Source organism: Periplaneta americana, chromosome 7, assembly GCF_040183065.1.
Source record: "Periplaneta americana isolate PAMFEO1 chromosome 7, P.americana_PAMFEO1_priV1, whole genome shotgun sequence".
In the NCBI taxonomy this organism is placed as follows: domain Eukaryota; kingdom Metazoa; phylum Arthropoda; class Insecta; order Blattodea; family Blattidae; genus Periplaneta; species Periplaneta americana.
Window position 1 is genome coordinate 177,090,846 of NC_091123.1, and position 18,131 is coordinate 177,108,976.

The following is an 18,131-nucleotide window of genomic DNA, read 5'->3' on the forward strand; positions in this document are numbered from 1 at the left end:
ATCGCCACTGGTAATGTCTCACAATCATAAGTGCTTAAATGTTTCTGTTGCAAGAAGACAGAAACAAAGTTCGAAACAATATCAAATGTGAATGAAATCCCTCCCTAAGGCCTGGAATCTCCCAAAGTGTAATACTCTATATACTTAGCTGGAATTTTTTCAAAACGAGAACAATGAATGGGACTTTTAGAGAATTCAACCTCCAAGATGTTATCCAATCACATATTATGTAAATAGATTACTGTGATCACAATATTAATCATTATTAAAAGAAAAAAAAAAATAGGACCAGTTAAGATTCGAACTTATTATTATTGTTATCCAAATATTGAAACCCTATTTTACCTTTGGTATATTAGGGTTGTAGTTTGTTACATGTGAAATACAATATGTAGTGATAATACACAATTTTAAAGAATTAATAGTAGGTGTGAATCATAGTTACAATATAAATACACTAATTAAGAGACAGTAAACAATACTAAATACGTTATGCAATAATTACTTTCAGTTAAAACAAAATGAAGTAAAATTAGAAATTATAATCGTAGGTGTAGAGAAATTGCAAGATTATTACATTAATTTGTGATCTTATACATAATTTTAAGCAATATTAATGAGATAATGCACATAATTGGCGTAGTTACAAATAAAATACCTATTATATAGTTGGTTTGCGATAGTAAAGAAAAAATAAAAACAAAATTACTTATGGTTACAAACTATATACCTGTCATCAAATACTCAACAATAGTAAAATCTATAATACAAACATAGTTATTGTTGTCATTACTATTATTATGTCCCAAAGATAGACACCTTGTTTTACATAGTGCATTAGGATTTTATAACATCATTAATTTATATACAATTAACAGCTACAGTCTTGCGTGGATGTGGTGTATAAACTCTGTGAATTGTTTGTAACAACATTTTTTCTAAGAAAATGGTAAAGGGGTGTGGAGTAATTTAAATTGCAATCCGAGATATGATATCTTAAAAAGTGTCTTTTCCTTTCGAACACTGGACAGTGAAAAATCAAATGTTCAACAGTCTGATTCTCTTTGCATATGCACAGAGATTCTTCTGCACTTTTGATCCTAAATCTTTCGAAGTAGGAACCGAATTTTCCATGGCCGGTCATAAATTGGGTGTAAAAGAAGTCGGTTGAGAACTGACTGCAACATATTCGAACTTAGGTTGCCTAGATAACAACTCAGTACCCAACCATATGGGCTACACTGTTACACAGTCTAACGCTTCCCTATTAGGCACCTAACGGAAGTATGTCACAAACAATAGCCAATATTTCCAAAACGAGGGGTCATTGGCCACCCATACCAGGTATGACTTTAAACAGTACGTCTTGTACTTTCATCTCACACAATCTTATTCCATTCGGTGATATACAGAGCGTGTCCCCTCCTTGTGAGTTTTAAATGGGTTCATACTTCCAGAAGTGCTCTACCTCAGGCTACAATCTCTGTTCAAAAAGGAAAATAACTGAGTTAGATGTGAATGGAGTATGTAGAGCCCTTCTGAGAATGTGAATTAGTTTCAAACTCAGTTATAATTGTAAGAGGACTTCCAGAGCTCCTGAATTATGTTTTATTAGTAGGCTAATAAAAGATTCAGATGTATATAAGAGGATATCGCCAACTGGGAATGCAGTATTTTAATAAAATTCATACCAAGTTGTTTCATTTGAAAAGAAGACTCACCACATCTTGATAATGATCAGAGAAAGCTGTTTTGATGTAAATATGTCTTTGTTAGAGGTGCAGTTGATGAAAAAATCTAACATTTTTAGCATAACAAGAAGTTCAAGATGTCCCTGTTAGATGCTACACTTGCTAAAGTGTATGTACTGCCATCTGTCGAGTATTGTGTAATCTACTTGCAAGTGATAAGCAACTAGTGTTATCTGCATATAACTGGATACTATCAAGGAAGTTATGATGTAACTGGACAAATTCATATAATAGAGAGAAACCAACTAAAAATGGAAAAGTTAATTATTTATTTGCAAGGGGATAAATTAAATATATGTTAATTTGATTATCTAGTATTGTTTTGTCATGGATGCAAGACAATCAAAAGCAGTCTAGATGTGTGAAAGACGTATTTACTCAATAATCGGAATTTTATATATTTCTTGTCATTTTTTTGTGTTGTCAAAAGATTTCTTGATTTCCCATCATCTGCACCATGTTTGCCATGAATTAGGGTGACTTTCAATAAAAAGATATGGCTTTTCTACTGCTACTATACTACTACTACTGTTGTTAGTTTAGTCAACTGTCCAAAGAAAGATCTGAACTTCACAAGTGATATCAAGAGGGCACCACTTAAGAGGAAAATAGGCCAGGAGATAATGGGGTAGGATGGTCAGTTCCTTTCTTCCTTACTACTACTAATACAACTACTATACAACTACAACTACAACTACAGTAGAACCCCGATTATCTGTCACAACTATTAACCGATTGGTGGATTATCCGTCTGTCTTTCTCTCGCTTTTTTTTTTCTGCAGAAATATATGAAGTACTGTACATTGTATTAGCACGTTATTTGTCTAGAGAGTGTTATTACAAGTCTATTTTCTTAAATAGTATGGTCTACTGTTCGAATTGTCGTAATGTGTAACTTCTATATGAAAGGTTTTCTACGGGTGTCAAAAGAAATCTCATTGTGCTAAGAATCGAAAAAAAAATGTTAATAATTGAATGGTTTGGGGAAAGGGAAACCGTGGCTCATCTTCATCAGAATATGAGATTGGAGTGTACTTATAAAGTATGTAAGTCTACAACACGAGACCTCCACTACTCATATCTTTCCACAAACAGCCATTGCAAGGAGTTTTCTTGACCCTTAAAAACCTGTCATTAACAACCAGATTTAAATTAATGAACTTCCGATCCACTAACTAGCATGTTAAACGCAACACCATGAAGGGAATTACGAAAGTGTAAATATTATTCACTAAATTTAAGAAAATATTTTATGATACGGATTATCCGATTTTTTTATTAACCGTTCAGCCCATTCCTTTCATTACCACGGATAATAGAGGTTCTACTGTACTACTAATAATAATAACAATAATAAAAGGTAAAGGTATCCCCGTAACATGCCATGAAGGCACTTGGGGGGCATAGAGGTAGAGCCCCATGCTTTCCATGACCTCGGCACTAGAATGAGGTGGTGTGGTCGGCACCACGCTCTGACCGCCTTTTACCCCCGGTAAAGACCCGGTACTCAATTTTATAGAAGGCTGAGTGAACCTTGGGGCCGTTCTGAAAGTTTGGCAATAACAATAATATAAAAGTTATTAAACACTAGAAAATAAAAATCTATACTAGCTAACATGATTATCTGTTTGGTTATTCTGACCCTTGGCAAGCAAGGTACAAGTGATAGGTAGTCAGAAAACCTAGCTACTTTTTTTCTTTTTCAAGAAAAATTGTTTACAATGCCTCTGTATGCCTATAACTTAGATGTGTTTGAATCTATCAGTATGATACTCTTTCATTAGAACATTGTGCTTCCCTTTAGAGACCTCCCTCTTAAGAAATACTTTTTACCAAGAGTTACCAGACAATATTTTTTTATTGTCATACTTTATTAATTTTTAAAGGGAAGTGCGTGAAAGACTTTTATTTTATATAATTTTTATGTTTATTTAAGGGAAGGTTCACGACTGTAATATCCAAAACTGACAGGTTACCATTTAGATTTTTTTTATCTTTGAAATTACTCAACCAATAATGACCAAACTTTTAAAAGTTCTGTATATATGTCTCTTACATATGCCACATGAATTTCATTCTCATCGAATGAATTGTTTAGCTACATTGATGATTTCTTTGAAATTACGATTTTTTTTCTTTTGGCAATTCAAAACATTGGTTTTTAATGTACTTTTTCTCAGAAATGATCATAGACATACATGTTAGGAGCCATATGTTACAATTTTAGGAACAGAGAATCTCATATCTTCATTGGCATCATATAAAAAATTATTTGTAATGTTAAACATTTCCAATAAAAAAAAATGTTTTCAGAATATTTAACATGCAGTATGAATGAGTCTTAAGACATATCAGTATGATTGTTAGTTACTTGGTGTAATACGGTATAATAAGCATCTGTGCAAAATTTGAATCAAATTGGACAAGTAGTTTCTGAGAAAAGAAAACAACAAATTTAATTGAATTAAGTGTGAAAAATGTCATTTTTGGTCTTTTGAGTCTTCAGCCTTCCCTTAAGAAAATATTGTCTGCAAAACAAATAAAAAAAATGTGGCAAGTGCCACTATATCTTAACCAAAGAATTGTACTAGCTTTAATGTAAGTTCAGCAGACTTGTTACATGTTATGAAGGTTAACAGTTCTATTCTTGTGCAAGTAACCAGCAATTCAAATATAGTTTACTGTATTTACCCACGTAATGGACGCCCTCTCATAATGGATGTACCCCAATTTTTCGTGTTAAAATAAAAAAAAAAATTCTCCACGTAATAGATGCATCTCATTTCAAACAAAGATCGTTTTAATAATATCGAAAGTCGTAAGATTGGATGCACTGCTTATGTTGAAATTCAAGTTTTTAAACAACACACATGGTACCACTGCAATATCATTTAATGTCGATCGAAGTTATTGGATTACTGATTGGGGCTAGAGGAACCATCACAAAAAGATTCGCGCATTTTTGCAAGCAGTTTGGTCTAGGACAAACTCTTGTCACTGAAGTATGTCTGTCTGCAGTGAAGGGATCTATAAAAATCCTAAGAAACCATCTCTACAGTTATATAGATTGATCTCTTTGCTATGGCGATCTGCTCACTTAAGTTGGGTCTTGCAACCAGTGCTAAATAGACGACTGTGATCATCCAATAGCTAATAGATACTAGGAAATTTTATGTTTCTTCTGGAATTAATGATGTTCTGTTTAGTCTTTTCCAGTTATTTCTAATTGTGCTATTTCTTATTCTTTTTCTTCTCCATTGTTTTCTTTTTCTTTTTTTTTTTTTTCCATTATAACAACAATTTTATGGTAAGCTTTGTCTTCTAGGCAGCCTTCACTCGGAGGAAGCTGAATAAAATTTATTCGAAATAAAATACGCATGTAAAATATAGATACTCTCCAATCAATAACGCAGTATTCTTAGGACATCTGCAGTAATCAGTAATCAAATTCGCGGAAGAACATGATAGGTAACAGAGCCACTGGTCGAGAATTTACCATGTCGGAATGTAATGTGCGTAAGTGGCGGAAACAAAAATAACCACTATTAAAAATCCCTAACAAATGAAGAAAATCATTATGTATTCTATCGATTATTTCAGCATTCGAGCTAACGTACCTTCAAGATGTGTGGGTTTTTTTTTTTTTTTTACTAAAAATTTTTCCTTGCATAAAGGACGCCCCCCTAGTTTTTTGTTATAAAAATCGAAAAAAGAATGCGTCTATTACGCGGGTAAATACGGTAATTGATTACTTTTCTTTTAAACACATTAGAATAGCAAATGCAGATCTTGATCCTTTGTGCAATTTTAATATGTTGGTAAATTGCTCATTTCAATAACACAGGCTTGGCTTTTTTAATAATATTATTATATCTATTTATTTGTAACAAAACTTGCAAAAAAATACTTCAAGTACAGAAAAGAATAAAGACTACTCACTTGCATATCATAAAAATGCAAAGGAGGCAGGAAGATAGAGCTTTTAACCTTTGCAGTAGATGCTGACAAGTGGGGAGTGATTTGATTGGGCTCCTTTACTATCAGAGAAAGAATTCATGTACATAAAGGTAGAAGATTAATAAAATTGTATACGAGAGCAATAAATTCTGGAGAAATGTAACTTCCAGAACTTTGACTGAAAGGTGCAGAAAAAGGTGGTGTGTGGCAGAAATCATTTTACAAAGATTGACTTAGCAGTGTTTTTGTTAGGAAGGCGTAATCTACCACATAAATGCCAATTAGAAATACTTGGAATGAACTGATTGGATATTTTCTATACCTTTGTGCTGTTCACTTCATTGAAATATCAAACACAGTTTTTTATCTTTGTCTTGTACAGTATCAGGAGTATGTTCAGATAAATTAATTTTTTGTTGAATATGTTTATAAATATTACATATATATTATATTTTAAGATAGAAGTGACTTTTATTTGAACATAAACAGATACTTCTCTGATTAATCATATTAATAAAGCCTACAAGTAATATGAAACATTATTTCTTCAACATTAATATATTGTAAGAAGTATGTAAGAATTTTAATATAACAATGTGTTGAGATGTACTGTCTTTCTTTTATGCAGATGTGTGGATTAACAAAATACAACAGATAATAAGAATAGACGACTCCTCAGGTCTCGAAATGTTGCAGATGTCGTCTCAACACATTATTTAAAAAAAATGTATCTAATTTTTCTTTGCAACAGAATACTGCAAAAGCCTAAAAATTTGTATTTTTAATAATTTTTTTTCTGTTTTGTAGCGAATTAATAAAGATGTTAAACAAAGAAGAAGGAGATGTTTTTAATGGGAGATATGAATTTGTACCATGTGGCACAACGGAGCTAGCTGAAAGAGACACAACAGAAATCACACTACCACACTAGTAGGGCCGCACATAGGAATTGTGGGTCCCGCACAAACATTTGTTAGAGCCCTCCTCCCCGTCGCCAATATGTTAATGAATGTTGCAATTCTATAATAATTTAAACACAGTACTAAGACAAGCTAGGGAAATTTTATTACACTGTCTGTTAACTGTGTTTATTACTGAAATTGAAATATTACTTCAAGAAAAAAAATCCTAACTGTGTTTATTACTGAAATTGAAATATTACTTCAAGAAAAAAAATACTGTGTTTATTACTGAAATTGAAATATTACTTCAAGAAAAAAAATCCTAACTGTGTTTATTACTGAAATTGAAATATTACTTCAAGAAAAAAAATACTGTGTTTATTACTGAAATTGAAATATTACTTCAAGAAAAAAAAATCCTAACTGTGTTTATTACTGAAATTGAAATATTACTTCAAGAAAAAAAAATCCTCAGTTTATAAACATGTTTAATAATCAGTCTTACAAGCAGTATATTGCAGAGCATTAGTATACAGCTAACTTCATTTCGGTGCAGTTGAGTTTAGTCCATGGCAACACAGTACACATTAGAACAGGAAATCTTCATTTATACTGTATATAATACATACAGTATATTACGAAGAAATCGCACAAAAGTGTTGTGCTGTATTTCTACGGAAATATCCTGCCCTTTAACAACCATTAACAAACTTTAACACCATTATTACTTGGGGATCTTCACCAAAAGTGACACAAATCCTCAAATTGCAGAAAAGAATACTCAAAATCATTAAAAAAAGTTCCTATTCGGACTGAAAGTATAAAAATTTTCAGAGAACTAAAAATCTTACCTGTACCCTGCATATATATTTTAGAAACAGTGTGCTTTATTCATCAAAACAAATTCAACCTATCATGAGTATAACACCAGAACATCCCAAAACATACATCTGAATTACCACAGGCTTACCAGAAGTCTTAACAGCATATCACATAGAGGCAGAAATTTATATAATAAACTTCCACAGAAAATCAAAGAGCTTAACATAAGAAAATTCAAAAAAGAGGTAAAGAACATTTTATTAACACATATGCCATTTTGCACAAATGAATATCTAAATTTAAAAATTTAGAATTTAACGTTTCTTGATACTGCCCTTGACCATTTATGTTTCAGGTAACTCAGAGTTGAAGAAAAGACAGGGAAAAGCTGAAGATCAAGCTTGTCCTATATTTCACTTAATATTAAACTGTTAAATTTATTTAGAAACATAAAATTTATTCTGTCACACGTTAAAAGTGTTAAAATTGTTTAAAAAGGCATTTACCTTCGACAGATGGCCCGTTTCGACGCTATTTGTCGTCTTCAGTGTCTCTTGAGTGGTTCAAGAGACACTGAAGACGACGACAAATAGCATCGAAACGGGCCGTCTGTCGAAGGTAAATACCTTTTTAAACAATTTTAACACTTTTAACGTGTGACAGAATAAATTTTATGTTTTTAACAAAGTGTTAACGTGAACTTTAATCAATGATTTATTTAGAATTAAGTCTATTTTTGTATTATATTGCATGTTATGTCATTTTTCTTGTGTACTGACGACGCCATGAATGCTTGTAATTCTATTCGGCTAATAAAGATCTAATCTAATCTAAACAATCCATAATTTAGTGAAAAATGCGAGACAAACTGGCTGATTTTTAATTAAAAAAGAAGGCACATAAATCGCATTTTAACTGAAGAAAAACTTGATGACATATTAGTTAGGCTGGGATCTAGAAAAGTTTCTCACGAAATCGGTAAAAAAGTTAGTTCAACAGGCTGATGTAGCCAAGATATCAGTTTGGAAAGCAACGAAATAGTTCAAAGTACAGCCTCATAAGAGAAGTCTTTTCTAAATTGATTGAAATGGAGTGTGCCTGTCCAAGTCTATTGATAAAGAAAATTCAGCATGTGTATAGAAATATTTTCAAAATACGTGAAATGTGCTTTGGAGAAGATGGTCGACAATTCCCTGTATAAAGTAAGCCCATTAATCACATCTGTAATGTAATGTAGAAGTCTCGAGATTTTATTGCCAAAAGCCGATGTATTAAATCACTGCTAACAGGCTGTTACTTGCACATGTCACTTTTCAAAATGTTGGTATAGGTAAAAGTAAAAGTACTCCCATACATGCCGTAAGGCACATGGCATGAAGGTAGAGCCCCATACATTCTTTAACCTCAGCACTAGAATGAGGTGGTGTGGTCGGTGCCACACTCCATTCACTTTTTAATCCTCAGAAAAGGCCTGGTACTCATTTTGATAGGAGGCTGAGTGAACCTCAGGGCCATTCTGGAAGTTTGGCAATGAGAAAATCCCGTCACCACCCGGGATTTGAACCCTGGACCTTCCAGCCCGTAACTAGCTGCTCTACCAACGAAGCTACCCACCATAAATGATGGTATACCTTATTTTATTTCATGGAGTGCAGTTTCATAGAAAGGACTTTGCCAATAGACCTTCTACTGCCCCCTACTAATTGGTTGTCATAAATAAATGTCTTCCTTACTGTGACGGAAATCTTGTCTTCTCCTGTCAGTAACCAGTCGCAACCCTTGTTCAGAAGAATTGACAGGCTCCCGTCAAATCCACGTGGACGCAGAGTTGTCGCATCTTTTCCGAATTCCAAGAATCCCGTTAGTTTCACTGTATAATTTCGAAGGTCACCAGGATTGTAGCAACTGTGCAATGTTGGGACGAGGGGACAGGATGGAATTGTCAGAGTTGTTTGTGTAGGAAGTCATAAATCTGTAAGTGGGTGTTCAAAGGAGCCACCGAACTGCACTCCTTGAAATAAAATAAGGTATAGACATAAGTACAAATGAATTAAATCTATTACATTGTCATTGCAAAGCTGCAAAAATCAGTTAAGGTGCAAAAATTGCCGAATTGGTGGGCACTGACGGACTAATGAATATTAGAATATAGTACATAATTTTTATTTTACATTCTTGCAAATACTGTGCCATGTTTGTTTTTGGGGTTGTTATGGCTAGTGATGGTATGTTCTATGCGTTCAATGGCTCAGAGAACCCCCAGGAAAAACAGTTTGTTTAAATAAATTTATTTATAATTTATACTATCATTCTTTGTTTCTTGCTCATCTTTAATAAGTTTATTTGCGGCTCTGATGTATTTTTGTCATATGAAAACGTATGAACCACAGTCTAGTATATACAGTCACAAAGCTTGAGTTGTGAGGGTGCTAGGAACAATAGACTGTGCCGGTACTATTCCGCATTGTCTGCAATGAGGCGATATTTACAATCCTATTGGTTAGCAACTATTTATGGATGCATATTTACTACGTATTGAGTTTCGTGACTGTATATACCAGTGGCGTAGCATGAAATTTTGAGCAGGGGAAGCTAATTCAGGTTGTTTTTCATGCAATATGAGAAAACGTATTACAAAAATATAGTCTTAAAATAAATAGTAGTCAATGTCAAGTCAGCAGTCAAAGATAGGTTGGAACTTCGTGAGTAACACCAATAAGGCATGACCTCAAATGGTACATAGTAAAATATGATTTCACGGTTTACTCATATCTCTAACAAATAGACACGTATACGTATAACATTCGCTCACTCCCTGTCATAGTTAGAGTAATCAGAATATTAACGGTCAATAGAAATGTTATGTTTTATTTAGCGACACTCGCAACTGCAGAGGTTATATCAGCGTCGCCGGATGTGCCGGAATTTTGTCCCACAGGAGTTCTTTTACATGCCAGTAAATCTACTGACATGAGCCTGTCGCATTTAAGCACACTTAAATGCCATCGACCTGGCCCGGGATCGAACCCGCAACCTTGGGCATAGAAGGCCAGCGCTATACCAACTTGCCAACCAGGTCGACCGGTCAATAGATACAGTATTAGTATCGTTACGTATGTATGCATCTGTCTTTTGGTTGTGTCCTTCATTGACAGCAAGGGAGTCGGTCATTTGTTTTTTAGATCACACTTTTGTTCATAAGTCAGTCTTGATAATAGAATTGTCCTAAAAATTCAAGTAAATTGGTGTTAGGAACCGTTATTTCACTCATTATTTATTATATCAGCCACAATGCACACTAACATTTCAACTGAACACAACTGACGAAAAGAGATAACTCGGAAACTACTTATTTTCAATGTCAAAGCTAGCTTCTTGTGAGCCTTGCGACTAGGGTAGTTTAGTTAGAAAGGGATGGAAAATCTGCGGGGTGAGTTACACAGAAGAATGAGTGTAAGAAACCAGTCTGTTTGGAAGCTGGTGTGTGTAGGCTTCTTGTTTACTGCTGCATCACAAATCATCCTGAGCTGCCGCATCACAATATTTAACGCGTAAATATAAATTCTATAAAAATTAATAAATAATTTTGTCCATAAAATGCAGGTTTATTATGAAATTATTATTAACTGGGGAAGCTGAGCTTTTTAGCTTACATTGACGCTACGCCACTGGTATATACTAGACTGTGCTGTGAACCACAGAGATCGCACACACATACGAATTCATGCTTATGAGTGCTTCCGAGGTTCAATTTCTCCTCTGAACCTCGCCAAACCAGCTTCTGGACTTGCATGCGGGGCAAGAGGCGAGGGGAACTGCTGCATGGCAAACATGTGGTTGTGCTTGTGTTTGGACCAGCGCAGCTATAGTCACGCAATCGTGAGACAGTCGACACGCGAAAGACTTCGTGATGCAAACTGGAGTTAGCCCCAATCTGTAGCTGAGATCTCACTTTTAGCACGTGTACGTGTGTTATTGATTGTTGTACTTATTAATGGTTTCTTACAATCCTTCAAATGACCATTTAGTCTTTCTTGATGTTTTAGTCTTAATATATTCACCTGTGAGTGTGATTAGTGTTCGTTTCCAAAGAAAGTGAATAGTATTCTATTCAATAATCTTTTACAAACAGTGTTGCAAGGGACAGTGAAGTGCATTCCATAACCTCTCCTATCCAAAACCCAACCTCAACCTGCAACCACAATTTAATTTAATTCAGAATATAAATACAAGCGTACCTTTTACATCCATCAAAAGACTAATTAAAAATAAATATAAAATCAAGCAAAACCAAGCACTATGTACCAAAGCCAAAGATAAAAAAATGGAGCATTTTAATAAAAAAACCAGAAATTATTCCAGAAATCCCACGTAAATCTGCAGTAGCAAAATTCAGACTGCTTACAGAACACGATTATTTGGCCAAACACTTGAATAAAATAGGAATTTACACAAATCCAAATTGCCCTCTATGCAACAAAGAAGAAGAAATGACTGAAGATCATCTCATAACCTGTGAAGTTCTACCTGATGGATCCACCACAGAGAAATATTGGAGAGCAAGAACGCTAATGGCTTCGTTGCCAAAGCCCAGCATTAGATAACAATAACAACATCTTTTACAAACAAATTTTTCAGTTTCAATCTTGGAAGATAAGCGTAAAATAAGCTTGGAAGGCTGTTACCGCAACTCGATTTAAAGCAAGCACAAACAAGCCAAGGTAAGACATTTTGCAGGGCTTTCATTGTAAAAAAATATGAAACCAATCTTCTTAATGTATCCAGCTGTTTGCTGACAACATAAAGTCCACTATAGTCCACTGTAGTCTATTCAGTTGTTTTTCACGAGAAATGAGGGGTATTTTGATCGGTGTTCATTATAGATGGCTGTTGCTAGTAGCCAGAGTTGGGGTGTAGTCAATATATATTGCAGGGCTGTGTCTTCTGCAACCAGTATTGATGATTTTAATTTCCTTCTTTTGTGGCTTATGGATGGACAGTATAGAAGAATGTGCTCCAGATCTTCATCATGATTATTACATCACAGACAAGTAGGATTATCAGGAATGTGAAATCGGTGTAGGTACAATTGAGTGACAATGTGACCTGTTCTGGCTCTTGTTAAAAATGTTTGAACATGTCTGGGCAAGTTTTTGTACATTTTCAGGTCATTTAGTTTCTTTTGTACAGACTGTAAAATTTTTCCTTTGTCAGAAGAGAGCCAATTGTTAATCCATAGGTTTGTAAAATGAGACTTTACTGAAGCAAAAGCATTGGATAGAGATATCACTTGAAGAGGTCTTGGTTGCAAATATGTGCCTGTTTTGCAATATTATCGACTTTCTCGTTTCCAGGTATACCACAATGACTGGGTATCCATTGAAATGTTATTTCCTTTTGGAGTTCTTTTAGTTTACTTAGTTGTTTCTGAATTGGAATAATTCTATGTGCATATAGGTTTGGTACATATTTAATTATATTAAATATAGCCCCCTTGTAGTCGGTAAGTATGCAAATAGATTTTTCAGAAATTTGAGTAACACACTGAAGAGCAGCATCAATAGCTAGCAATTCAGCGTCAAGACTGGAGGAGGATGAACATGGTATGAAATAACTTTCTTGATATTTTGGAATATAATACCCTGCTCCTGAAGTCCCATTTAGGACATTTATTATTAGGATTTAGAGATCCAGCTGTATAAATTTGAAGATGATCCTTAAATGTACTGCAGAGTAGTTCCATGGAATCTAACTTACGAATGTATGGAGGATCATTTTTGGAAAGATTTCCAAAATATGAAAGAAACAGCTGGATTTGCAGTTGTGAATCTAAAGATAAATTATTTTGCTTCCCATGCCTGCTATTTGCTAAGGGTAAAGATACGAGCTGGACATGCACTGGTGTGTCAGATTTAAGCCATTTGACACAGAAAATTAAGAAGCATGAGGAATCTATTGCTCATAAGAATGCTTGCCTAGATTTATCAGTCTTTGGAAGAACAGAAATTAGGCAACAGCTTAGCTCAGCTTTCAGGCAGAATATTTAAAGACGGAATGATAACATATGTTTTTTCAAAGATAATTCATCATCATCATCCATTTTGAATCTTGCGTACACTACTTTTAACACTTGAATATAAATTAATTGATGAACTAGTGGACTTAATCGTGTTAAATATGTAATATTTTTCCGGCTTACAGCTGTTTCAGTGCATCACGCACCATCACCAGAGCCTACTAGATCGCGGCGTCATCTCGAACTTCTCTGCCTGTTAGGAGGGTGTGTTTTATTGTTGGAATGTGTTGGATTGTGTAGTCGAATAGTGTGTGTGTGTACTGAAATTGATCTGTGTGTTGAGGATTTGATCGGGGTGTGTTTTAGTGTGTTTGTATATTTCATATTGTTCTAGTGTGTTGAGTTTTTGGTTCTTGGGTTGTGTGTGTAGGATTTCCATGTCCGCATTTATGTTATTGTATGTATGGTTGGCATTGGTTATGTGATCGGCGTATGTAGATGTATTGTGTCCTCTGGTTATTGCTTTAATGTATTCTTTGTATCGTATTTGGAATAATCTGCCTGTCTGTCCTATGTAGAACTTATCGCAACTATTACATGTGAGTTTGTATACGCCTGTGTGGTCGTGTTTATTTGTTTGTGTAGGACAGACAGGCAGATCATTCCAAACTTGATACAAAGAACACATTAAAGCAATAACTAGAGAACACAATACATCTACATACGCCGATCACATAACCAATGCCAACCATACGTACAATAACATAAATACGGACATGGAAATCCTACACACACAACCCAAGAACCAAAAACTCAACACACTAGAACAATATGAAATATACAGACACACTAAAACACACCCCGATCAAATTCTCAACACACAGATCAATTTCAGTACACACACACACTATTCGACTACACAATCCAACACATTCCAACAATAAAACACACCCTCCTAACAGGCAGAGAAGTTCGAGATGACGCCGCGATCTAGTAGGCTCTGATGATGGTGCATGATGCACTGAAACAGCTGTAAGCCGGAAAAATATTACATATTTAATACGAGTAAGTCCACTAGTTCATCAATTAATTCATCATCATCATCATGTTCATTTTAAGGAAATTATGTACTTTAAAGAACTGTAGTACCGCTATCGATACCTAATTTTATTTATTTATTTTTCAGAAATGAGATATTGTTTAAATTATTGGAAAACTATTACGATCTCGCATAAAATTTTCACGCCATCTCTCAGGACGACCCACAGATCTTTGGCCATGTGGTACATAATCATAAATTGCCTTTGGGAGTCTACTATTACTCATTCTTTCCAAATGATGTTTCTAATTAGGCTGATATTGAACAATATAATCTAAAACTGGTTGAGTTTTTATTTCCTTTAAAATTTCACAATTTCTTTTCAGATCCCATTTAGTACAGCCCGCTGTTCTTCGCATGAATCGCATTTCACAAGCTGTTATTCTGCTTTTATCTGCTTTCCTCAGTGTCCATGCTTCGCTGCCATAGCTGAGCATCGGTCGTGCCAATGTGTTGTAGAGACATATGCGGGTGTGTTTCTGAACCAAGGATCGTTTCATCACACTATTTATAATGCCCATAGCTCTTGTGTATTTATTAATTTTCTGTGATATGTCCAATTCTTCAAAAATGGAAAGATTGTAACCTAAATATGGGAAACTATTACATCTTTCTAATATTTTATTATCGAGACAAATTTTACTTTGTATTACAGCAGAGTCCGTATAGGTCAGTTTCTATCTGATGCTTTTCCAATTCACTGCGGGCTAAAGCAGGGAGATGCACTATCACCTTTACTTTTTAACTTCGCTCTAGAATATGCCATTAGGAAAGTTCAGGATAACAGGCAGGGTTTGGAATTGAACGGGTTACATCAGCTTCTTGTCTATGCGGATGACGTGAATATGTTAGGAGAAAATACACAAACGATTAGGGAAAACACGGAAATTTTACTTGAAGCAAGCAGAGCGATCGGTTTGGAAGTAAATTCCGAAAAGACAAAGTATATGATTATGTCTCGTGACCAGAATATTGTACGAAATGGAAATATAAAAATTGGAGATTTATCCTTCGAAGAGGTGGAAAAATTCAAATATCTTGGAGCAACAGTAACAAATATAAATGACACTCGGGAGGAAATTAAACGCAGAATAAATATGGGAAATGCGTGTTATTATTCGGTTGAGAAGCTCTTATCATCCAGTCTGCTGTCCAAAAATCTGAAAGTTAGAATTTATAAAACAGTTATATTACCGGTTCTTCTGTATGGTTGTGAAACTTGGACTCTCACTCTGAGAGAGGAACATAGGTTCAGGGTGTTTGAGAATGAGGTGCTAAGGAAAATATTTGGGGCTAAGCGGGATGAAGTTACAGGAGAATGGAGAAAGTTACACAACACAGAACTGCACGCATTGTATTCTTCACCTGACATAATTAGGAACATAAAATCGAGACGTTTGAGATGGGCAGGGCATGTAGCACGTATGGGCGAATCCAGAAATGCATATAGAGTGTTAGTTGGGAGACCGGAGGGAAAAAGACCTTTAGGGAGGCCGAGACGTAGATGGGAGGATAATATTAAAATGGATTTGAGGGAGGTGGGGTATGATGATAGAGACTGGATTAATCTTGCACAGGAGAGGGACTGCTGGTGGGCTTATGTGAGGGCGGCAATGAACCTTCGGGTTCCTTAAAAGCTATTTGTAAGTAAGTAAATATTGGGTATTTCCCACAGAATGCCATAATTTTTGTTTTATCTGTTGAAATTTCCATATTGTATGTGGCTGCTACTTGCTGCAAATTATATATTGACCTTTGGAGGTCGTTTTCTGAAAGTGCTAATAATACCAAATCATCTGCAAAGAGAATTGAATCCAATTTAAGGTGTCTGTTAATTTGTATATATCCATGGCGAGTTTGCTTCCACTCTTTAATTATTCGGTTCATATAAATAATAAAGAAAATGGGTGATAATCCACATCCTTGTCTTACACCAGTATTGATGGGTGTCCAAGATGATAGCTTACCATCTTGTTTAATTGCTATTTTATTTTGGTTATATATGTTATGAATATTGTGGATAAACTGTTGTGGAACATTGTCGTATACTGAAATTTGTAATAACCTTGATCTGTCTACTTTATCAAAAGCTTTCTTGAAATCCACAAAAGCCATATGTGTCTCGATATTAAATTCTTTGTGTTTTTCTAATAATAGTTTCATTGTAAAATATTCATCTGTGCATGTCCTTCCTTTACGAAATCCCATTTGTTCCTCTCCAATGAGACTGTCATAAAATTTTGATACTTTATTTTTTATTATATTGGCATAGATTTTGTAGCCTGAATTCAATAAACTGATCCCACGATAATTATCATAGTCCTGGCGATTATTCTTCTTGAAGATCGATATTATAATTTAATTTCCCCAACTTTCTGGTGGTACCTGTCCATCCCAAATCAACTTACCGAATACCTCCAGACACGCAGCATCTGCTGCTGAATTAGCTGTGAAGAAGAAAGTCAATAAATATGCTCATCTTTCAGACAATTATATCTTTGTCCCATTTGCTGTGGAGACCTTCAGTCCTTGGAGTCATGACGCTAAAGTTTTGGTATCTCAAATCGGCCAAATTTTGATCTCCATTACTGGTGATCGTCTTGCGCTACTTATTTGCGTCAACGCTTAAGTATTGCTATTCAACGCGGAAATGCAATGAGCGTTTTGGGTACTCTTCCAGAGTCCAGCCCTTTGGACGAACTTTTTCTCCTGTAATATTTTTTTTATATATGTGTATATTGAAAGGGTGAAAATATTGTTAATCAAATAGTTTTTTCTTCGTAAGTGTATATTATTTTTGGGAGTGTTTTTGTATACGCAAACGCATTATTAATTTGGTTATAACTTTTATATCACCTTTATAAAGGTAAACATGCTTTGAAATATTTAAGTGTTTATGTACAGACAATAATAAAGATGAACATATAAAATATCCCAAATCATATTTAAAAAATTGAGAAATTTTTCCAAGAAAAGTTGGCTTGAAAATTTAAATAGTTCAAGATTGATGTGGTCTTCTCCTGGTGCTTTGTTGCTCTTGAGATTTTTAATAACAGTAATTAACTCTTCCATTGCAATTTGTCTCATGGTTAGTATTACCCGAAAACAGATGGGGGAATGTTTCATCCGTTTTGGTCCATAGATTCTGAAAATATTTACTCCATGTACTGTTTGTAATGCAAGGAGATGCATACCACCTTTACTTTTTAACTTTGCTCTAGAGTATGCCATTAGGAAAGTCCAGGATAACAGAGAGGGTTTGGAATTGAACCGGTTATATCAGCTGCTTGTCTTTGTGGATGACGTGAATATGTTAGGAGAAAATCCACAAACGATTAGGGAAAACACGGGAATTTTACTGGAAGCAAGTAAAGAAATAGGTTTGGAGGTAAATCCCGAAAAGACAAGGTATATGATTATGTCTCGTGACCAGAATATTGTCCACACCTGTGGAGTAACGGTTAGTGCGTCTGGCCGCGAAACCAGGTGGCCCGGGTTCGAATCTCGGTCGGGGCAAGTTACCTGGTTGAGGTTTTTTCCGGGGTTTTCCCTCAACCCAATACGAGCAAATGCTGGGTAACTTT

At 34.8% G+C, this 18,131-nt stretch overlaps 1 protein-coding gene across 2 annotated transcripts in view; it reads left to right on the forward strand.

The window, feature by feature from the left end:
* LOC138703786 (peptide methionine sulfoxide reductase-like) overlaps positions 1–15,084 on the forward strand; it is a 34,312-nt gene extending 19,228 nt beyond the window's left edge. Inside the window, exon 6 of one of the 2 annotated variants that reach the window (XM_069831966.1) lies at positions 14,874–15,084. In XM_069831966.1, the coding sequence (XP_069688067.1) occupies positions 14,874–14,884 (11 nt within the window). In that variant the 3' untranslated portion in view covers positions 14,885–15,084. Of the gene's footprint in view, positions 1–6,515; positions 7,822–14,873 lie in introns of those variants that run through there. The other variant, XM_069831968.1, reaches the window with a different exon arrangement.
* Positions 15,085–18,131: the final 3,047 nt, after the last annotated feature.